The sequence below is a fragment of the Ahaetulla prasina genome, chromosome 2 (genome assembly GCF_028640845.1).
Source record: "Ahaetulla prasina isolate Xishuangbanna chromosome 2, ASM2864084v1, whole genome shotgun sequence".
Classification (NCBI taxonomy): Eukaryota; Metazoa; Chordata; class Lepidosauria; order Squamata; family Colubridae; genus Ahaetulla; species Ahaetulla prasina.
The window spans coordinates 88,390,649-88,414,906 of record NC_080540.1 but is presented as its reverse complement, the minus strand read 5'-3'; the positions used below and the strand labels follow the sequence as shown (position 1 = coordinate 88,414,906).

The 24,258-nt window shown below is 40.8% G+C and overlaps 1 protein-coding gene across 2 annotated transcripts; it reads right to left on the bottom strand.

Annotated features, from left to right (window-relative positions):
* Positions 1 to 7,202: 7,202 nt before the first annotated feature.
* ATOX1 (antioxidant 1 copper chaperone) lies at positions 7,203 to 20,782 on the bottom strand. 2 transcript variants are annotated; one of them, XM_058165655.1, is made up of 4 exons: positions 20,624 to 20,781; positions 13,108 to 13,183; positions 10,362 to 10,531; positions 7,203 to 7,459 (listed from the first exon to the last, which is right to left on the bottom strand). In XM_058165655.1, the coding sequence occupies exons 1-3, from the start codon at positions 20,627 to 20,629 to the stop codon at positions 10,407 to 10,409; spliced, it is 207 nt and encodes a 68-aa protein (XP_058021638.1). In that variant the 5' UTR covers positions 20,630 to 20,781; the 3' UTR covers positions 7,203 to 7,459; positions 10,362 to 10,406. The 2 variants fall into 2 exon arrangements, with proteins under 2 accessions (XP_058021638.1, XP_058021640.1); XM_058165657.1 differs by lacking the exon at positions 7,203 to 7,459 and adding an exon at positions 7,470 to 7,941 and having other exon boundaries at positions 20,624 to 20,782.
* Positions 20,783 to 24,258: the final 3,476 nt, after the last annotated feature.

Below are 24,258 nucleotides of genomic sequence, written 5' to 3'. Positions count from 1 at the left end.
GTGATTAATATATAGTATTTATATGTATGAGTGTAGCAGAGGTGGGTTTCAGCAGGTTCTGACCAGTTCTGGAGAACCGGTAGCGGAAATTTTGAGTAGTTCAGAGAACCAGTAGTAAACATTCTGACTGGCCCTGCCCCCATCTATTCTCTGCCTCCCAAGTCCCAGCTGATCGGGAGGAAATGGGGATTTTGCAGTATCCTTCCCCTGAAGTGGGGAGGGAATGGAGATTTTACAGTATCCTTCCCCTGCCATGCCCACCAAGCCACACCCACAGAACCGGTAGTAAAAAAATTTGAAACCCACCACTGGAGTGTAGGTATATACATATAGCAATAGCACTTACACTTACATACCACTTTACAGTGCTTTTACAGCCCTCTCTAAGCGGTTTACAGACTCAGAATCTTGCCCCCAACAATTAGGGTTCTCATTTTACACAACTCAGAAGGATGGAAAGCTGAGTCAACCTTGAGCCTGGTGAGATTTGAACTGCCAAATTGCAGTCAGCTGGCAGTCAGCAGTAGCCTGCAGTAACCACTACACCACCATGTATGCATATAGCACTTTTGACAGCAGGCAATAAAATTTCATTTTTAATGTGTGCCAGTATGCCCACAGTAAAAAAATGACAATAAAGGTTATCTCTTCCCTCCTCTCCTCCCTTCCCTTCCCTTCCCTTCCTTCCCTTCCCTTCCCTTCCCTTCTCCTCCCCTCCCCTCCCATCCCATCCCCTCTCATCTTATCTTTTATTGCTTAATGTTGCCAAGAAAACTGAAGGGAATTGTATTTTTTAAATCTAACAAAGAAAATGTTGATTATGTGCCATCAAGTCAGTGTTAACTCTTTAGGGACCACACAATTAGACCTTTTCCAGGATAATCTGTTCCCAGTCTGGCCATTCAGGTCTTATAGTAGTGAACCCTTTGCTATGTAATATCATGCTGCTAGTTGCCCTTTTCTTCTCTTTCTCTCCACCTTTCCCAGCAGTAGAGCCTTCTCCAGAGAGTTGGGTCTTCACATAATACTGTATGTTCAAGATATGATACCGTAGTTAGATCAAATGAGAATTCTGGAGTTTTTTGTTTTTGATCCATTTATCTGTTTTCTTGGCTATCTAGGATATTCCCAGGCGTCTTGAGCACCAAAGTTCAAAAGCGACAATACCGTCCAGTCCAGCTTCTCCAAAATCTATCTTTAGCTTCCATGGAGTGTTACAGGGAAAACCATTGACTTCTTGATTTGGATTTTTGTAGGCATAGACATGTTATGGCATCAAAATACATTTTCCTTTTCTCTTTTTGCTTTAAATACTTTCCCAAGTACTGTTGTGTCTGCGTCCCCCGAGCCGGGCCCCCTGCCAGAAAGTGACTTGGAAAGTGAGGGCGAAAGGCCATCAGGACTTACCTCGGGAGCACCAGTTCCCCTGGCTCAGCTCCAGGAGCCAGAGGCAGGCCAGGTGGAAGAGATAATGAGGCCTCCGTCCCCTGACTCTTTCCCCCCCCAGGCCACGCCTCCAGACCCAGCTGATGGCAATCAGGCCTGGCTGGACCCTAGGTTTCGTAGGCAGGAGAGGTGGGAACAACAGAAGCAGGGGTGGGGCAGGCCTAGGAAGTGCTGAGTCATGGAGCCACACCCCACAGGTGTGTGGGGTGCTATGCCTCTTCGTAGCAGGCAAATCAATTGCTTGATTAGAGCTGAAGTACTGTTTGTTGACTCATCGGCATCAAGGGAGATAACAGAGACACTTGGCAGATGCTTGCTAGTTTGCTGCCAGAGCTGATAGTGCCGGCTAATTAAGCCATCGCTCGGACTGAGGCGAGGGGGACAGAACAAGTACCTTCTTGCTTTAATTGGGCAAGTGGGTTGGCCTTTCTGTTTGGGGTGAATATATATTCTTGGTGTATAATTATGGCTTCCTTTACCCATCCCTTTCAGGAATGCTCCCCTCCTCACACACCTATCCCCCAATGAGGCAGTATTGTGAACGGCCAAGAAGCTGGTTGATAGCAATGTGCACAAAATAGACAAATACATAAATACATTTCTACTTTCCTTTTTCAAAGGGTTATTCTTTAGCAATCTAATTTATGGGTAGCAATTTTTTTTAGCTGCTCCTACTTAGGTAGTAGCGGCCAACTCCCCCCCTTCCAGAAAACCGCTTGCTTATCAACCACAAGGGTCCATTACACATAGAATCACTTCTAAAAAGGGTAAGCAGGATGTCTCTTGCCAGATGGCCAACATTTCGTTTTTGGATTACTAAGATTTGGAGGGGAGGGAATAGAGAGAAGGCAAGACCCTTAAAAGCAACTATCTCATTGGTATTTAAAGCAGAACTTGGGATGAATAATTGTCTCCTTTAGGTTACATTTTAGGAAATATTACTGCTCAGCCTAAAACTGTACATGAATAAGGCCTCCTCCTCCAAATTTAAAAGAATCCAAGGCCAATCTTATGAAAGAGGAGTTCCCTCATTTAGGGCACCAGTTGGATGAGATTCCCAGGGTTATGAGTCTGACATGCGAAACCATGTTTTAACTCGTACAACTGTAATTCTCATCATGTTTATTTTAGCTGCTTTTCATTATTATAACTACAGCTTACTTGTTTATGTGAGCTACTTTTCATTATTTGGCAGAGATTTAGAAATAAATGCTTAGTGTAAACAAACAAAAACTACTTCAGTCTTGATGCTTCACTTCTAAGTCTTTTTTATGTGTATTTGCCCTGAAAAGTGATGCTCTAAAATAAGCATTTAAATCAGTTTGTCCAATGTCCAGGATTTTGTAATGCTGGATGGGGATATTGGAAACTGAAGTCCCAATACATTTAGAGGGCACAAGGCTGGGGAAAGCAGAATCATTGAACTCAAAATGCCATTGTTGGGTTAGGATTAGATAGAGTGAGGAGGGCATGGAATTGTGAATAGAGGTAGTAAAAAAAGAGATGCATTTTTCTCGTTATCTCTTCCACCTGGCCTGCCTCTGGCTCCTGGAGCTGAGCCTGATGGCCTTTCGCCCTCACTTTCCAAGTCACTTTCTGGCAAGAGGCCCGGCTCGGGGGGCGCAGACACAACACTCAGGCCATTTGGTAGGTTGGACCAGCTGGGTGGGTGTGGCTAGGTCATGTGATCGTGTGGGTGTGGCTAGGTCATATGACCAGGTGGGTGTGGCCAATTTAACAGTCCATTGAACAATGCATTAACCTGGAGGTATTTTATTTGCTTTTGTTTGCATGTTGCTCTTTTGTTGATTTTTCTTTTTACTCTATCGTTTTTTCAGTTGTTTAGGAGTCTAGTGGTTCACTTCAGCATTTCTTCTCAGCCCCAAGGAACTTACAATCAACAAGTCTGTCTCTCCCTCTGTGTCTCGTCTCTCTCCCTCTCTTCCCCGTCTTTCTCTCTGTCTTGCCTCTCTTTTCCTCCCTCCCTCTTTTTTATCTCCCTCTTTCTCTATCAATCTCTCTTGTCTCTCTCTTTCCCTCCCCTCTCTGTCTATCTCTCTCTCTTTCTATCTTCTGGAGACAGGGGAGGTGAAAAACGGGCGTGAGGATGCTCTGGGAGATCTCCATGTGCCATTTTTGGCCTGCAGAGTGCTACTGGAGGTGGAGGAAGCAAAAAATGTGTCCATTTTTGGCCTTCTGGGGCATCCGCGCACTCTGTTTTTCACCTCCCCTGCCTCCAGTAGCACTCTGCAGGCCAAAAATGTTGGCCTTACTTTCCAGTTCCAGCAGGTAAGTCCTCTGCTTGGCCAAAGGGTGGGGGCCGGTGAGTGGGTGGGACAATGTGGTGGGGCAGCCTCATGGTCCTGTGCAGGCTGGATTAATGGCTTCGGTGGGCCGTACGTAGTCCGTGAGCCGTAGTTTGTTTTATATTTATATCTGATACCTCCAGAGATCTCTTAGCTATTAGTTAAATTTTCAGCTTGCTTGCAGAGTGCAGTGTTAATTTTACTTTTTAAGCGTATCATCTATTGAGACTTATTGTACAAACAAGATGGCAGAACTGAGCACGAAAATGCACGTAAAGGCTTTATGATTTATTGAAGTGTCATCTGTTTTTGGCTTGCTGTTTTGTTCTCCCAACAGAAAGAACCATAAAGAAAACCTTCACCAAAACTCTAGTCATGCTGTTTCTTCAACTCAAATGCTCAGCTAGCTCTACAAGTAGAGTAAAGCACCAATTTAGACAAGAAAACATTGGGTTGTGGATTGGAGACCAGTGGCCAAAAATGTGTTTCCCACATAAATTGCCCTTAGTCTTGCAATAATATTGTTAAATTTCAAAGAAAAAATGCAGCAGGAGCTTTGCTGGCCATAAGAAAAACAACAACAATAAAAAATCCATGGAGATAATGTTAGGCCACCTGAAGTTTTATAAAATAGTTTTAAATGTTCACAAATTCTTGATGAATCAGAATGCTTTGAAAAGAGAGGAAGACTAGTAGATGGATGGGGGATTAAGTAAGGTACAGAATGTGGTAGATCGTGATTGGATAGGTATTCTCCCTTACTCCATTTCAGAATGTAACTTAGATGGAAGAACTGACTTCCTCATGCACACTTAATCTTTTTCTAAGGCTGTTCAGTATTGTCCTTACTGGTAGTAAGAAGTGCTGCTTGAGGATTGGGTAACCTAGATTATACCTTCTCTGTCTTTCTGCAAGCATTATGTGAAAACCTTAATTATATCTAAAGCTATGATGGGAGGTGGAGGTGAACGGACCTATTTCTTATGACTATGATGGAGCCCTTGGTGCTGAGCTTGGTTCATTGCTTGCCAACATTTCATTACCCAGTTAAGTAATGTAATCAGCTGTTACATTACTTGACGATGTTACCTGAAATGTCTGCAAGCAAGTGCAGAGAGTACCATGGGCTCCACAGTACAGCCCTGAATTGCATATATTATCTTCTATGGATGACTATGGATTCTATGGATGACATATATTATCTTCTATGGAAGATTAAAGCTTGCAATACAACAGTGGTAAAGAGTGAAGGACATGAATAAATGAAAAAAAGAATAGATATTTTAGTTGTCTGTCAAAATAAGAGAAAGGACCTAACTGAAGGTAGATGATCTCAAGGAGTTGATGAATGTATTCATGGAAGCCAGGAGTTGTATTATTTAAATAGGGAACCTCTGGTTCTAATAAGAATTTATCATGATAGCCTTCAAAAGGAGAAATACTAAAATAACGAGGACATACCGATGCATATTTTTAAAACAATATTTCACCAGAGATTTTAGAAAAGCAGAGCTAGTCATAACAATGATAAAAGGGCAGGATTTCTCACACATTGCAAGGTCACAAACCACTTCTATTTCAAAGAGGATTAATCTTTCTCATAACCCTGCAATGATAAATTTAGGATTCCGCTCCAAACAATGCAATTCAAATAAGATTAAATTGAAAACTGTCAGAAATGCAGTGGATTTGGAATGTAGGTAGAACTCATAGGAAAATCATTTCTTGATAATAAAAAGTTAGAAAATGTTATGCTTATGTTATTCTTTTGTTATGCTTCATTCAGTGAACTAAAGATGTAAGGAGACACCATATGATTATCCTTCTGGAGTGTGGATGTTGAAAATATGAATGTTTAGACTTTTTCCTTCTTTAATTTGTGAAAGCCAGTTATGTGACTTTGGGCCGGACACTCACTCTCGTCCAACCCACCTCACCTCACAGGGCTGGTGTTGTAGGGAAAACAGGAGGAGGAAGATGTTTTGAGTAAAACCACCTTCAGTTATTTCTAACACTAATAAATGTGTTGTATACATCAATAAATACTAAAGAGTAAACTCCTTTCTCCGTTTTAGCAATTGCAAAAGATTAAGAGGCATCAGCTACAATCTTGGCCACATTTCTGTGTCTATCTAGGCTGGTGTTAAAATAATTTTGTGCTCTGAAAACAATTGGCTACTTACTGAACTAAGTTAGCCTATGCATATTTTAAAAAATTGAAATGTACAGTTCCACACTCATATTTTATTAAAAATGAATCAATAGAAGTTCAATTCTTCATTATGTCCTAGTATTTCCAATACAATGAGGACTAAAAAAACACAATAGTTTTCATGGCAGTCTCTGAAGAACCTGGCTATTCACAAAACCTGAAGCACGGTACTGTCAGGACTCCAATTTTGCCTATGTATGCAAGGGCTGGTAGGGACACGGTGGCTCAGGGGCTAGGACGTTGAGCTTGTCGATCGAAAGGTCGGCAGCTCAGCGGTTCGAATCCCTAGTGTTGCCGTGTAACGGGGTGAGCTCCTGTTACTTGTCCCAGCTTCTGCCAACCTAGCAGTTTCGAAAGAACCTAAAAATGCAAGTAGAAAAAATAGGGACCACCTTTGGTGGGAAGGTAACAGCGTTCCGTGCGCCTTTGGTGTTGAGTCATGCCGGCCACATGACCACGGAGACGTCTTCGGACAGCGCTGGCTCTTCGGCTTTGAAACGGAGATGAGCACCGCCCCCTAGAGTTGGCAACGACTAGCACATATGTGCGAGGGAAACCTTTACCTTTTATGCAAAGAGTATTTTAGAGATTTTTTCCTCTCAGAAGTTCTATCCAGCTGTGGGGAAAATTATTCCATTTTAATCTGTTATCAAACATAAATTTTCAAAAGAAAATGATTAATATCTCTATAATTTGTGTATAAAATGGTACTTTATCGTCATCTGAGGCATAAATTCCTAATACCCAAGTCTTAGTCCATGCAAATTAACTTCTGCCCCAGGAAATCTACCATGTTCAACAATCAGAAGAAGTTTTGGTTTTAGTTGGGGATTAATATATAAAACCACTAAATTTATTTTTTCTGCTGATAATTGTTTAGTTTGTAAGCCACCCAGAGGTGCTGTTGAGATGAGTGGATATATAATTTGCAGAAAAGAAAGGGAGGGAGGAAGGAAGGAAGGGAAGCACTATTTGTTATAGAAAGGGAAATGTAGTAAGAGTGAATGTAAGAACTATATGGGCTCAATTTGGCCCTGACACATTCCTGTATATCCTTCTGCAATCTGAGATTCTCAAGAATATTTGACATTCTTCATCATCCCTAGCATCTTAGCCATTTGTTGGGCACGAGTTTGGACAAGTCTGCTTTAGAATACAGGTGAATATAAATCAAACCAACTTTGCTTCTTTTAAAAAGCTACGGGTTGCTCCTGAAGAAATGCGCGGAGTCAAGACTGTTACATGAAAATAGGAACAGCTCCTTGCTTTTATTACAAGATTATAAAAGAAGAATGCATAAGCGTTACATTTATGGAAGGAGACTTGGGCCATCTGGGGTCACATTTTCTCTTAGTCTTTTTCCCCAAGGAAAGTTGTTTTCTTCCCACCCTTTCTCTCTTTTCCAACATCTGGCCAGGCAACTGCAGTCAAAGGAACAGGATTGACGGGAGTAGAAGTAACTTGCCTTCTTACTGAAACCATGTTAAAAGCATTGCTGGAAAACCAGAGGAAGTAAAAGAATTAGACATGATCTCCACCTGCTGGTGGAACTATATATCACATCTACTTTAAGCAAATTTATGATAACATTATCAGACTTTAAAATGCCCATACGTTCACAGTATAGGTAATCCTTGACTTATGACCATAACGGAGCCCAAAATTTCAGCTGCAAATCAAGACAGTTGTTAAGTCAATTTTGCCCCATTTTACGATCTTCCTTGCCACAGTTATTAAGTGAATCATTGCAGTTGGTATGTTGTTAAACGAATCTGGCTTTCCCGTTGATTTTGCTTGTCAAAAGGTTGCAAACGGTGAGCACATGACCCCAGTTATACAGCAAATACATAAATACATGCCAGTTGCCAAGGGTTCAAATTTTGATCACGTGACCGCAGCAGTGGTCATGTGAAAAATGCTCATAAGTCAGTTTTCAGTATCAGTGTTAACTTCAAATGGTTGTAAGTTGAGGACTACCTGTAAATGGATACAAAATAAGCACAGCAGTTCTCATGATAGCAGTAATTGGTGTTAATACAATCCTGAATTGCCTAATAATAGCATCCTTTGGTGCTATTTGGTGGAACTAGAAACTATTGTCTCTATTTTACTGTGTTCCTATTTCTGACTACTTTTAAAAGTTCATCCTTTGCTTTAAGCCTGGGGTCTCCAACCTTGGCAACTTTAAGCCTGGCGGACTTCAGCTCCCAGAATTCCCCAGCCAGCAAAGCTGGCTGGGGAATTCTGGGAGTTGAAGTCCACCAGGCTTAAAGTTGCCAAGGTTGGAGACCCCTGCTTTAAGCTACTCCAATCAAAACTCACTGTAGACGGGAAGCATATATTATGGCTCGTAACACAATAAATTACTTCTGCCGCTGTCACATCCACTAAGATAGAAATATAAATCCACTAAGATAGAAATATAAAGCTCATTTATTTGGACTACTAGAATGTGCTCTGCATGGGCAGCCTTTGGAAATAACTTGAGTGTAGAATGTAATATGGCAAGACAACAGTACCATTATAGGGTAACATTGATTTTGAAGTTGCTGCACTAGCTACTTAAACTTCCAGGCCCAATTCATAGCTAGTGCTAGTGCTTTACCCACAATGCCCAACACGCTGTTTTGTAGTGTTTGGAAACAAACACTACTTTGTAAAATCTTTTTTTTAAATTTACATTTATATCCCGCCCTTCTCCGAAGACTCAGGGCGGCTTACAGTGTGTAAGGCAATAGTCTCATTCTATTTGTATATTTACAAAGTCAACTTATTGCCCCCCCAACAATCTGGGTCCTCATGTTACCTACCTTATAAAGGATGGAAGGCTGAATCAACCTTGGGCCTGGTGGGACTCGAGCCTGCAGTAATTGCAGGCAGCTGTGTTTTAATAACAGGCTATCTTACAGCCTGAGCCACCACGGCCCAAAATCTTACTTTGTCCGTTCAATCCAATCATCTCAAGAAGATTGTAAAATGTAAGATTGTATGTAAGATTGTAAAATCTTACTTTGTCCATTCAATCCAATCATCTCAAGAAGACCCAGTAAGAGCTCTCCCTCCATGAAGGGGATTTATGGAATTTGGGCCAACTCTTCAGTGGTTCCCATGCTCTAGAACACAGGTGTCAAACTCGCCGCATCACATTGCCATCATGTGATGTTTTACAATGTTTTTTCCCACTTGCAGAGCTGGGGTGGCCATGGCCTGCACATGACGCATCTGACCCGCGGGCCACCAGTTTGACACCCCTGCTCTAGAATATGATTTCCCAAGAAATATGTGTAGTCTCTTTCCTTCTTGCTTTTGGTAAGACTCTTAAGACACTTTGTTCTACGATGCTTTTGACCCTATCTGACTGTGTGACTTCATCTTGGTTTGTATACAACCCACTCATTTCTTCTCCAAATCATGTAAGGAAAAATGTTCAATTTATAATTGTAACCTGAAGCTCAACTCCTTTAAGATGAAAGTACAAGAGAGGAAGGATGCGTTTCATCTAATTAAAAGAAGAAATTCAGTAAGACAGGTTTATATTTTGACGAAGCCCATTTACTGCTGAGTTTATCAAAATTTTAGCTTTATGGTTTGGCTGGATGTGGAAAGAGACTTGATGTGGCCAGAAGAGCTGAAGTGCTACAAAAGTGTGTAAAATCAGTTTTACCAAAGAGAAGAGAAGACTGAAAAAATGAGCTGAATCTTATAGCAATGCTGTCTGCACAGTCTCTAGTTCTCTGAACAGGGTACTTTTCTTTTTAGGAGGGCTAAAAGTATTTTAACAAATAAATTAAAATTAAGTAAACATAGGGCCTAAACACTTCTTGTGGAGATGAATGGCTACTGCATTCACACTTCTGTAATCATTTCTGCACAAAGGCAGAATTTGGAAAGAAAGCAGATCATGCTGTAAGATTTTGGGGGGATGAGGGCACCAGATTAAGTTGATGCCTTGCTCCTCCATCTTACTGAACTGGTTGTTGGACAGATTTAACTCTTCCTAAAATGCAAAGTATGTGCAGCCCTAGCTGTTTGCTCAGCAATCTGCTGGATCAGGCTTCGTCTGGATATTGCCTGTGTGTTCACAGCTTCACTGTTCCAACACAAGTCCAGCTATAACTAATGCAACTTTTTTTTGTCTTTTGTGCTAGGGATGGTGTGGTGATGCAAAGTCTCTACTCTTGGGCAGAACCACATATACAAAAATATGACATTAATTCTTTCACATCTAACTCCTTTTATTTCTGCTAATCTGAGGCAGGAGACAGTAGAGTTGATCTGCACAAAATTAACATCCAATCAATATAGTTTATTATCATCTGAGGCTGCTATTCCAGCACATTTCGCATCATATTCAGTTCTGCTCAGACAGCAGTCTTTAAATAATTCTGACAACTGACCTTTCTTAAAGTAAAAGAGCCCGATCAGCAACATTTCTCTAACATTTATTTCTCTTCAAGATAGGAGGTATTTTTCCCAGTTTTCTTCAGGGTTTCCAACAACGTATCAACACTGTGATTAGAATCAATGCTCACTTTTTTGTTGGGTAGGTCAATTTCAAACTGAACACCTGAAAGAGGAAAGAAATAACAGGTATGGTATTTCTCATCTAACAGTGAGAACAATAAACCAGCTTGCCTTCAGAAGTTGCGGGTGCTTCATCAGGTTTTTAAGAAGAGACTGGATAGCCACTTGTCTGAAATGATATAGGGTCTCCTGCTTGAGCAGGGGGCTGGACTAGAAGACCTCCAAGGTTCCTTCCAGCTCTGTTATTCCGTGTGTATTAAGGTAGCAGTCCCAACCTTTTCAGCTCAGTGGACCTGTGGAAGTGATGGTGGTAGCGGGGGGAGGAAGAGAGGATGTTTCATACAGCTTTCACAAATGCAGCTTCACATGTGTGTACTCACTCACCACTTCCACGGCCCAGTTCCCAACACTGTATTAAGGATTTAGGGAATGGCACATCTTTCTTGAAATAAAACTGACCTCTAAGAATATAAATATCTGACTGATCAAAATGATACTAATTTATGCGCCTTACTACTGTATAGAACAGTTTTATTATTTATTTATCTATTTGGCATAATGTGCACAGTAATGTTGGATTAAATAAACGTATTGGTAAAGCGGCCACCACATTTTCCAGACTTTCAAAGAGAGTATGGCTTAATAAGAAGCTTACTGAACATACAAAGATCCAGGTCTATACAGCCTGTGTCCTGAGCACACTCTTGTACTGCAGTGAGTCTTGGACCCTTTACGTACGGCAGGAGAGAAAGTTGAACACCTTTCACATGCACTGTCTCCGATGTATTCTTGGCATTGCCTGGCATGACAAAGTTCCAAATAGTGCAGTCTTGGAACATGCTGGAATTTCTAGCATGTATACATTATTGAAACAGTGATGTCTACACTGGCTTGGGCATGTCGTAAGAATGGCTGATTCTGAAAGATCTCCTGTATGGACAATAGTGCAGGGAAAGCGCCTCAGAGGGAGACCGCAGGTGCGATATAAGGATATATGCAAGAAGGATCTAAAGGCTTTGGGAATGAACATTAACAACTGGGAAACTTTGACCTCTGACCATTCAACTTGGAGGTCAAAGACACAGCATGGCCTTCTCCAATTCGAGGAGACATTTGTTTGGCAGGCTGAGGCAAAGAGGCAATCCCAGAACCAGTGAAATCTGGGGGCTGGGCAGGGGACAGAATGTATCTGCCCTCAGTGTGGAAGGGATTGCCACTCTCGAATTGGCCTTTTTAGCCACACTAGATGCCCTTTTTAGGATCTCTTTCTAGAGCTCGATACCATAGACTTTTGAGACTGAAGGATGCCAATGAATGAATGTTGGATTGTACTGAAAAGGTATTGATTTATTTAAATTTGCCAAACACTGGTGCAAACAGAATATACTGACCTAATAACACCTAGCTGATTTGTCAAATTACCAAAGTTACTTGGAGAACTTGCTTACTGCATGGTCAAAGTACAACATTATCACTGGGCTTCTGCTGAAGTGTGCACATTCTCCAGTGTGTTGAATTTATGTTTAATGACAAAGAAATAAAGGGAGACTAAGGTTTAAAGGACAATCTGTTATAACCCAGGAGATGAAATCTGATTAAAGGAAGGGAAATCTTTCTCAACAGATATTGTTTAGTTCAGGCAACTATTCATATTAACAGAAAGGCAGCCTTTGATAATAAATTCAACACATAAACATGGATATACTGAGGCATACATTGCGGGAAAACATTCTTCTAGTGTGGTGGAATTATCAAAAACGATTTTTTTTAAATTTTCTTTTTGTCACAACAGTATGCACAAACAATTGTCATAGATAGAACAACATATTTTGAAGAAAATATATACATATATGTAAAAAATATGCATCAGCTATATCAAATTGATAAGATAAAGGGAACAATAGGACAGGAACGGTAGGCACTTTTGTGCTCTTATGCACGCCCCTTATAGTCCTTTTAGGAATGGGGTGAGGTCAATAGTAGACAGTTTTTGGCTGAAGAATTTGGGATTTTGAGTAGAGACTATGGAGTCAGGTAGTGAGTTCCAAGCATTAACAACTCTGTTACAGAAGTCATATTTTCTGCAATCAAGTTTGAAGCGGTTGACATTTAGCTTGAATCTATTTTTTGCTCTTGTAATATTGCGATTGAAGCTGAAGTAGTCTTTTATAGGAAGGATATTGCAATAGATGATTTTGTGTGTTAAACACAGGTCATGTCAAAGTCGACGGAGTTGTAAATTTTCTAATCCCAGGATTTCAAGTCTGTTGGTATAAGGTATTTTGTTGTTTTTGGAGGAGTGAAGAACTCTTCTAGTGAAATATTTCTGGACTCGTTCTATTGTATTTATGTCAGAGATGTGGTATGGGTTCCAGACGGATGAGCTGTATTTGTGGGGTATTTGTGTATTTGTGGGGTATCATCTTATCTGCCCTTCTAGCAAGAGAGTTCTCTTCCCATCATATGAGCAGCCATTTCAGAAGTCTTCACTGCTTACATCCCTGTTCCCAGTGTCAGCTTTTCTAGATAGGTTATGAGCAGAACTCTTAAATGTTCCAAGCAAGAACACTTGGAAAGTCTGGTTTAAATATTAGAGATTGCCAAGTTTCTCTCACTTACCTCCCAGTTTGTTGAGAACACGGCTAACAGCATTGACGCATCCTTCACAGGTCATATCCACGAAGAACTCATGTTTCTAAAATCCCAAGAATTAAAATGATTAAAGATTACTGAAATGCATCATTATCTAAATCAGGGGTCCCCAACCCCTGGCCCACAGCCCACTCTCAGGTCTTGAGCCCTCGGGAACCAGGCTGCGAAAGTGATGGGCGAGCACATGCCATAAAGGTTGGGGAACTCTGGTCTAAATTGCATGTGCAACGCAGAGTGCAATTAAATATTGTGTTAACTAAGAATATTCACAAATCCTCATTCTATAGAAACATAAACACATCAACATAATTTGCTCTAATTTTAAGTGTTCGTTTTGAAATTATAAATGCATTACTTTTAAAAATACACAACATTAAGCAAAATAGTATTTCCTTTCATTCAATCATTCAATCAATCAGGGTGGGTTACAAAAAATAGAAACAATATGTATGCTAAGTACAGACAGGAAATGCTTATATAGGAATTTCCAGTGATTCTTTATATTCTTCCTAAACGGTATGCTTTGTGCTGCTGGCTGATATCCAAAACGTGTCTTTACCTTCCCTACGATGAACCCAGTGTTTCTCCCTGAACAAACAGTATATCCAAACAATCAAGTCTACTTTTAAAGCAACTCAAGGGAAGCCATTGTGACATCTTGTATTCGAAAGTTTTCAGAGAATGAAAAACTATTTCCATTTGTGTCTCCTTCAGTTATAGTGCTTGACCCTAGAAAGTCTTCTTTATATCTGCATTCTCCACACTCCTTCCATCAAAACGATGCTATAGAGCACTGCACACCTGAACAACTAGACACAAGAACAGTTTTTCTCCCGAAGGCCATCACTCTGCTAAACAAATAATTCCCTCAACACTGTCAAAATATTTACTAAATCTACACTACTATTAATTTTCTCATTGTTTCCATCACCGATCTCTTTCCACTTATGACTGTAACTTTTTGTTGCTATCATTAAGGGTTAAAATGTACCCTATGACCATCATTTGTGTTATAAATGTTGTACCTTGATGAAGGTATTTTTTCTTTTTCTTACACTGAGAGCATATGCACCAAGACAAATTCCTTGTGTGTCCAATCACACTTGGCCAATAAATTCTATTCTATTCTATTCTATTGATCATGTCTCCTTGTTATCCAGTTATCTCTTTATCAGTCTGTGGACTGGCACTGGGCAGAGAAAACTAGTAAAGCCCCATCTGCAGGATGCAAAGATCACACGAAACCATGCCCACTTTGAAACCACACGGAAAAACCTGTCTCCATGCAACCGGTCCCTGGTGCCCAAAAGGTTGAGGGCCACTGCTCTATATGATTCTAAATATTTGGAGGAAATGATTTTTTATTTGTTATATATCCATTTTTTTCAAATTATACAGTTATAGCCCCGCACCACAAGAACATTAAATCATTATCTATACTATCTGGAACCTATGAGAATTCAAATCCAATTTATTTATATATGCATTTACAGTGGTACCTTGGTACTCAATTGCTTTGAAACTCATCCAATTTGGTACTTGAATCTCATCAAATTTTGATGCGAAAATTTTGTCCCGATACTCAATGGTTTTTTGGTACTCAAAGCGTAAGCTAGAACTTGTTGGTATTGGCTGCCTTGTGACTCACTATATTATTCCACATGGGAAAAATCTGTTTGGTGCTAATCTTTTTTGGTACTCATTGCACCTCCCAGAATCAATGAAAGATGAGTACCAAGGTATCACTGTAATATACTGTCACACAAAAAACTCTTGGAATAATAGAAGGGTAACAATTTCAAAATATAATCTGGAAATATCTGAAAATGGATGAGTCTTTAAGCAATTTATTAGGCATAATCTTCTAGGACTGTCATAATCTGTTAATATTTTTACATGTATCACAGTCCTGAAAATATAGATCTTAAATTGGCACCAGTACTACCTCTGTAGAAATGTATATTAGAAGAATGGATAAAGTGAAGCAAGAGGATCACACATTTTAATGTGTGAAGCACAACTTGCATTCTTTGTAAACAGCTCAGCCCTCAAGAGAATTATCCAATTGTCTCTGGGCTGTTTGTGCACTCTTGCTAGAATTTGTTGCAGAGGGAGGTAGTCAAGGAGAGAAGCAAGAGTCATTTTGAGAAAGACTAACCGGTTTTTAAAGTAATACTTCAGGTACATTTCTCAGAGACTGAAATTGGAGAAAAGTCTGGAATCCAAATGCATAATCAGACCAATTTAAGAAATGTGAGGACAGAAGTGGATGCAAGCCTTAATGCCATAAGCAGGGCCAAATCTCTGAGCCTATCTTGTTTCCCTTAAGAGATAGACTGAACACCAGAGATTTACTGATGTAACACTTGAAAATTCCATTATTTTACTTTTCATTTTCTATGAGAATAAACCCTTAGTTTGCCTTTATTTAATGCATTTGTACCATCCGCCAGACCTTGCACTACAATTTCTTTAGTTATGTTGAACAAATATTCAGCAACGTTCTTTATGGATCACAAGGTGAATAAGAACTGTTAAGATGACGTAGCTGCAAAGAGGCAAAAGATGTTTTAAGCTGTATTAACAGGAGGGTATAGTTTCCAAATCACAGATGCCAACAGTCCATTCTCTTTTTTATACTTGACAGCTCTTTCTTGAATTGGTTCTTAAAAGAGAACAAAGAGGATCTAAGAGGTAGAAACTCAATCCTACACAAGAGACTAAAAAAAAAAAAAAAAGAAATTTAAGGAAAGATAGAGTACTCCTCATGTTTTTGAATGGCTGGCGTGCAGAAGGCCCTGACTCATCCTTTTTCATATCACAATGCAAGACCCAGAGTAATGGTCTTAAATAAGGCAAATTACTAATGGCCAAAGCAGTTTGATCAAATCAGAAGATACCAGGCAGTCAAGTAGTAGAGGTACTTTAACTGCACCTGGTGGTTTAAATGGCCTCTTCCAACTCTATGAGCCTGATCAAGGAAAGTACCATACGGGAAAACTAAAAATTCTCATATTTATGGTAGTTTCATAAGTAGGATAAGCGTTCGTGGATATCAGCTCAATTAATCAGATGTATTTGATTGATTTTTAGGGTTGACTCTGTCAAGTTTCCTATTCTAGAATTGGAACTACAATGGACAAGTGAGTGCTATATATGACAGTAAAGCTATTCAGGGCCACATATCCCATTTTTTAAAATGAGGCCCATGATGCAGTCAATGCATCAGGATCAACACAGGAAAGGTGATGAGTTCTTTCACCTACCCTCTATGCAGAACAAAGAAAGTCACAGTGGTTATTTTTTAAGTTCTGATAGAGAAAACAGCAGAGGAAGCATATGGCAGTCCTATGTGCCCTTCCATGTCCCTTCCAAAGCTGGGAAGTTGCCAGTAGCAGTGCAGTAAGGATGAACATAGTCCTCAGTGATGTCACTCTTTTAGGGCCTTCTGTTGCCTCAATACAGTCTCAAACCTCATTCCCCAGCTCACACAAAGCAACAAAATACTTGGATCCCCCTGGGTTAGCCAGAAGTGGCATAAAGATTTGACTTGAAATTATTGGATGAATCTCCCTACCCATCAATACTTATTTCACTGTTGCTGCTCCTGCAACAATAAACTTAGTGTGCTGATTATGGATCTGAACCAGACTTTGTGGCAGTGGGAAGATCAGAGGAAGGATAGGAAATGAGCTAGAACAGGCTTGGCTGATCTGTTGCAACAGTTAATCACCAGGGTATTTCCATATAAGTGGCAAGTGGCTTAATTTTGCAATATGCAAACAATTTACTAAGAACCAAACGTAAAACTGCAGCTGTTATGGTATTAAAGAACAAGTTCTGAAGAAGAACTATAATGCTTTCTAAGATCCCAGCACTTGATTACATAGGTTCTGCCCTCATGGAGGAAAAACACAACTAAAGTTATTGTAACAACAGGAAAAAATTAGAGTTATAGACCATAATTGCTCTGTCAATGACCAAGAAGAGATTCCTCAGATGTTACTACTTGTCAACATGTTGAAATGAAGGGCTCCTTTTACTATGAATATCTCAAAGCATGGTGAGCCACCCTTGGTCCCACAGTATTTTTGGCAAGCCCTGGATTAACTATTGAAAATTGGTGGGGTTTCTTGCTATTTTAAGGCAGGCACACAAACAAGCTGAAGTCCAAAAACAGTCTCAGCACAGTTAAAACAAGCAAACAAGCCAAAAATTACAATTTAAAATTTCCTATCCCCCAAAGGATAGGGTCATCCCTCAAGGAACAAAACCCAATAAATCTTGATCTGTTTTCATCTTATCCAGAGTGGTTCTTGCCCCTCTTCTCCAAAATGTTTAAGTGCAGTTTCTACTTTTTAAATTTTCCCACCTCTGTTGTAAGAATATACAAGGCTGGGTTGCAGAATGAAATAGATAAAAATGTAATTAGCCATGTTGTATCTCTGTGAATTGTGCAAAGCCAATCTATGTAATCAGTTTCATGTCATGCAAAGGCAGAAACCCAGTTTAACTAAGGACTAGCATCACAGTAATGCAAATACTGTTAGTTAATTTCAATCCATCATTACTCAACTGAGGCCTGTGTCCAGTTTATGTGCTTCTAGAAATGCTCATTTCCTCTTTTTTTAAAAAAGAGTATTGTCAGGTTTACCAAAATGGAATTTTGTTATACTCAAATACAGCATTCATATATAGTGTTCTCCAAATCAATGTTCCTGAATTATACTAAGACTCTTAATTACAAGAAGTCCTAGCCAGATGGACTACTAGCTAGGAATGATTGGAATTATCATAATTTTTGTACTGTACATGGCTAGCTAGAAATTGCTGTTTATTTTAAATGCAGCAGTTGCCATATAAAATGTCTGTTGTAAGGGGAATATTATTCATGTGCCTAATAACTGCAATAATAAATATGAATATATACACACTTTATGCGTATGTAACATATTTTAAGCATCCAGAACAGCTCTTTCTGGAAGCCCTCAATTTTTGGGGGGATTGTTATGTGTGTTGGACCTGGTCTTTGGGTGTTAAGTGAATTTTGTTGTATGGGTATATTGTGCATACACGTACAATGACAATAAAGTTGTTATTATTATTATTATCTGCAAAAACCAATGGATAGAGATTTCATTTACTATACATTGTAGAATAGAATAGAATTTTTTATTGGCCAAGTGTGATTGGACACACAAGGAATTTGTCTTGGTGCATATGCTCTCAGTGTACATAAAAGAAAAGATACGTTCATCAAGGTAGAACATTTACAACACAATTGATGGTCAATATATCAATATAAATCATAAGGATTGCCAGCAACAAGTTATAGTCATACAGTCATAAGTGGAAAGAGATTGGTGATGGGAACTATGAAACGATTAATAGTAGTGCAGATTCAGTAAATAGTCTGACAGTGTTGAGGGAATTATTTGTTTAGCAGAGTGATGGCCTTCGGGGAAAAACTGTTCTTGTGTCTAGTTGTTCTGGTGTGCAGTGCTCTATAGCGTCGTTTTGAGGGTAGGAGTTGAAACAGTTTATGTCCAGGATGCGAGGGAGCTGCAAATATTTTCACGGCCCTCTTCTTGATTCGTGCAGTATACAGGTCCTCAATGGAAGGCAGGTTGGTAGCAATTATTTTTTCTGCAGTTCTAATTATCCTCTGAAGTCTGTGTTTTTCTTGTTGGGTTGCAGAACCGAACCAGACAGTTATAGAGGTGCAAATGACAGACTCAATAATTCCTCTGTAGAACACTGAAGATATTTCGAATTAAGCAGTTTATTGGCACATGAAGCCCGAGAAGGTAGGCAAATTAGGCAGCTTTATAAAAACATGGCATCCGTCCCTTTCAATTCCTGGCAGATAGATGGTGAAGAAATGGAGGTAGTGACAGATTTTATTTTCCTGGGCTCCAAGATCACCGCAGATGGGGACTGCAGCCAAGAAATTAAAAGACGCTTGCTCCTGGGGAGGAAAGCTATGGCAAATCTAGACAGCGTACTAAAAAGCAGAGACATCACCCTGCCAACAAAAGTGCGTATAGTCAAAGCTATGGTTTTCCCAGTTGCAATGTATGGCTGTGAAGGTTGGACCATAAGAAAGACTGAGCGCCAAAGAATTGAGGCCTTTGAACTCTGGTGCTGGAGAAGACTCCTGCGAGTCCCTTGGACTGCAAGGCGAACAAACAAGTCAGTTCTAGAGGAGATCAACCCTGACTGCTCTTTAGAAGGCCAGATCCTGAAGATGAAACTGAAATACTTTGGCCACCTAATGAGAAAGAAGGACTCACTGGAGAAGTGCCTAATGCTGGGAAAGATTGAGGGCAAAAGAAGAAGGGGACGACAGAGAACGAGGTGGCTGGATGGAGTCACTGAATCAGTAGGCATGAGTTTAAATGGACTCCAGAGGATGGTAGAGGACAGGAAGGCCTGGAGGAATGTTGTCCATGGGGTCGTGATGGGTCGGACACGACTTCGCAACTAACAACAACATAAAATATGCTCTTTCATATGGAAGTGGAGCAAAGACATACTATTAGCTCTAGATGAACACACAACGAACCCTTTATAGTCAATAATTAGAGTTATGAGAAGAATTGTCAAATGTTCCTGGAGGACGCCAGATCTCCTCTCCCAATCCTGGTGACAGGTCATTTGGATTGGCCAGGTTTGTTGAGCTAAAACTCTCAGGATAGGATGCAACTCATCAGGAGAGTCCCAAGTTGGAGAAAATTGTATTAAATAGGACACACATCCATGCGCACATATTCAAGGATTCATTTGTCCTGCGGAGTGCATATGCATGAGAGACAGAAAAATGAAGTGCAGGATATTGTGTGTGAAAGACGCTTGGCCAAGCACAATTTTCCAGGTTATTCTTATTATTATTATTTTTGGAGGGAGTGAGGTTAGAGGGCATTATACAAATGCGAGGTCTAAAAAACATCTGCAAAATCCAAAAGGACTAATTTCTCACAACATGCCTCATGTTAATTTTCATTTTGGGGAAAAAGGAAAAAAAAAAAAGGCTGCCAGCAGCTTTTCCCAAACCGATGCCCTAAATGTAGATGTATTAAGATATGGGGAATTCTGGAGGACATCAACCTGGGGAAGGGGAATCGGTGCTTAAGTAGCCCAACCAAAGGCCACAGCAAAGGCTTGTGACAATCCCCTCCCGCCCAGGGGCAGGCACCGCGCGATGGGTCAACCTTTCTTCTGGAATCCCAACGCGATCTAGGAGATCTTACAGGTAGGGGGATCAAACCAGGGCGTAAGCTAAACGGGATTCGCCCAAGGAAAGGCGAAGAGATTCTCCCCCAAAGATAGGAAACAGCAGAGGGGCACCGGAGGGCTGATGCCGCTACACAGCTAGAAAAATCGCCGGGCGACTTCCTTTGCAGCGCCTCCCTCGGGGCTCGGCCTCCTTTCTTCCTCGCCTCCACAACCCGTGTCTCCGATTCACGCGTGGGCAAGCACCTACCGGCATGGCTGCTCCTCCAGAAACCTTCCCGCTCGCTCTCCTTGGCTAGCCCGACTGCTAGCCCAGCTTCAGCAAACGAAAGGCCACCGGATCAGACCCGAGCTCGCTCCTCCCAGCACCAGCGCCGACGCCGCGGCTCCTCCTTTCTAACCCGTGGCTGGCAGCCGGGCAGGCGTGGGTAGGGCGGGGAGAAAGAAGCGGGGCGCCGTGTGTTCTTCGTGCCGGCAGAGGGAGAAATTCCTTTGGGGGGGTGGGGTCAAGGGAGCCCCTCAGTTGGAAGGCGGGCGCCCGGCTGGGGAAGGAGATGGGGCGGGGGCGGGGCGGACGGCTGGTTCCAGCTGCAACAGCCAGGCATGCCATGCCCTTTTCCAGAACGGCTCTGTATTTCTGCCAGACTTCTGTAGGCAAGGAAAAATCAAAAAACCGCAGTCGGCAAATTCCCCGGCCCCAACAATTGCTTCTTTCTTCCCCCCCTTTTTTAAGGCGCTCAGCTCAGCAGTGTTCATAGAGAAGCGTGACGCTGGGGTGCAACTGTAGAAAAATTCCTTGGTGTCTGCAAGGGGGTTCGCCTTTAGCAACGTAATTTATAAACACGTTTTTTGATTGGAACAAAGCAAGAAAATCAAAAAGCTGGAAAAAAATTGCTGCAGAGCAGCATCATTGTAGATGCATTTTTTTTTAAAAAAAAGGGCAACTAAAACGCAGGGCTTTGTTTGCCTTGTGGGTTATTGGTGTTTTGCAATTGGCAACCGTTTTGTGGGAGTAACCACCAACCTTAGCAATATGTCAAATGAGCTCAAAAAGCCATCCCTGGATATCAATGATTTTGAGATTGCTGTACTCGTAACTAATATGGCCCAATTTAAACTGCTGGTAGCTACCAGGATACCACTTTGGCAAAACTGACCAGGCCAAACATTATGAAAGAGCCCGAGGTCTTTTTCATGGGACTTTATTTATTTATTATTTATTTTGTCACAACAATATATGTAGGTATCATACAAAAAGATTATATAGTATATAAACACATATATGAGTAAATATAAGGAGGTATAAGCATATATATATATAGGAAGAAGAAAAGAAAAACAATAGGACAGGAACGGTAGGCACGTTTGTGCGCTTATACACGCCCCTTATGGTCCTCTTAGGAAAGGGGTGAGGTCAATAGTAGAGAGTTTTTGGTTAAAGCTTTTAGGATTATGGGAAGAGACCACAGAGTCAGGTAAAGTATTCCAAGCACTGATGATTCTGTTACAGAAGTCATATTTTCTGCAATCTAGATTAAAGCGGTTGACATTAAGTTTAAATCTATTAGTTGCTCTAGTATTATTGCAATTAAAGCTGAAGTAGTCTTTAACAGGAAGGACATTACAATAGATGATTCTGTGAGTTAAACTTAGGTCTTGTCAAAGGCGACGGAGTTCCAGGTTTTCTAAGCCTAGGATTTCAAGTCTGGTGGGATAAGGTATTTTACTGTTTTCAGAGGAATGGAGAACTCTTCTTGTAAAATATTTCTGGACACCTTCAATTGTATTGATGTCAGAGATGTGGTGAGGGTTCCAAACAGGCGAGCTGTATTCTAGAATTGGTCTAGCAAATGTTTTATATGCTCTGGTTAGTAGTGTGGTGTTTTTGGAAAAGAAGCTACGCAAGATTAGGTTTACAACTCTTAGAGCTTATAATAAGATTATTATATAATATTATATAATATGTTATATATATTATATTATATATAATATATATAATATAATATAGTATATATAATATAATATATATATTATATAATATATATTATATTATTATATTATTATTATAATCTAGATTATAATAAGAAATATCTGCAGGCATATACGCTAGATGCAAAATGGCGGACATCACTGGGTGGGCCAAACTCTACTCTTTTTCAACCTGTGACACTGTAGAGAGCCCTTTTCTGGAACATGCTTTCCCCAGAGTTGTGCTACAGTGTTTAAAAAACTTTTGATGACACCGATTTCCAAAGCAGATTTATTCAAGGGCAAGTCCCAATGAATACATTTAATTTTAAATACATGTGTCTGTTTTGGAGGTAATACTGCTTTGTATCTCCTTTATTTTTATACCAGGTATTATTATGTGATTGTATAAAACCATAGCATGGAATAAAAGGCAAGCTAGAAAAACCTAAAATACTGTTAATACAACTGCATCCTGTCAAATGTTAACTGTGGGCCTGATCAGGATTTTTAACCTGTTGTATTCCTGCTGCCCCTCAATGGTTTTCTATTTTGTCTTCCTCAACAATTGGTCAGCTGCCTGTGCTGACTAATAATGCATTTTGGTAATCTGAATAAAAGAAAACAATATTGCCCACAGAGGCTGATTGGAGATTTAATAGAATGGTTATATATTAACATACCCCAGACTATACTGGGTCAGTGAAAATACTGGCCAGATCAGGGAGTACATATTAAGCTGGCTGAGTTTACCCCAAGTTTAAGAGTACAACATGGCTTGTTTGTGACTGAAATTGGTCATGGAAGTTGGATTAACTCACAAAGTCATACATAAATAAGCCATAAATCTGTGCACTGTGTCAGCACAGCTTTGGTGAAGTGCAACTTGACTTGAAGGAGATAAATTTATTTATTTATTTATTTATTTAATTAATTAATTAGACTTTTATACCGCCCTTCTCCCGAAGGACTCAGGGCGGTGTACAGCCTTCATATAAAACAATTAATATACACACTAAAATAACAATTAAAAAACTTATTCAATAAAAGGCCGAAATTAAAACCGTCCAATTGACCATATAAAATACCCAATAAAATTACAATTGAAAAATTTAAAATTTAAATGTAGAATTTAAAACATCAGGCCAGTCCCGCTTGGATAAATAAATAAGTTTTCAGTTCCCGGCGAAAGGTCCGAAGGTCAGGCAATTGGCGTAAACCGGGGGGAAGTTCGTTCCAGAGAGTAGGTGCTCCCACAAAGAAGGACCGTCCCCTGGGGGCCGCCAGCCAACACTGCTTGGCGGACGGCACCCTGAGAAGACCCTCTCTCTGAGAGCGCACGGGTCGGTGGGAGGCATGTGGAAACAGCAGGCGGTCCCGTAAGTACCCAGGCCCTAAGCCATGGAGCGCTTTGAAGATGGTAACCAAAACCTTGAAGCGCACCCGGAAGACCACAGGTAGCCAGTGCAGACTGCGCAGGAGTGGTGTTACCCGGGAGCAACGTGGTGCTCCCTCAATCACCCGCGCAGCTGCATTCTGGACTAACTGAAGTCTCCGAGTGCACTTCAGGGGTAGCCCCATGTAGAGAGCATTGCAATAATCCAGGCGAGAAGTGACGAGAGCATGAGTGACCGTGCATAAGGCATCCCGGTCAAGAAAGGGGCGCAACTGGCAGACCAGGCAAACCTGGTAAAAAGCTGTCCTGGAGACGGCCGTCAAGTGATCTTCAAATGACAGCCGTCCGTCCAGAACGCCCAAGTTGCGCACCCTTTCCGTTGGGGCCAGTGACTCGCCCCCAACAGTCAGCCGCTGTTGTGTCTTGCCCGCCCTCAGAACAGCCGGGGCCTTCTTACCTGCTCCCGAACACTGAGGAATGTATGCCTCCCGGCCCAAGTCCTGGCTCCATGCCCACACAAA

Coding starts and splice junctions, on each gene's coding strand:
- ATOX1 (XM_058165657.1), bottom strand. Junction 10,532..13,107: donor TGTTCTCAACAAACTGGGAG/GTAAGTGAGAGA, acceptor TTCCTCTTTCAG/GTGTTCAGTTTGAAATTGAC.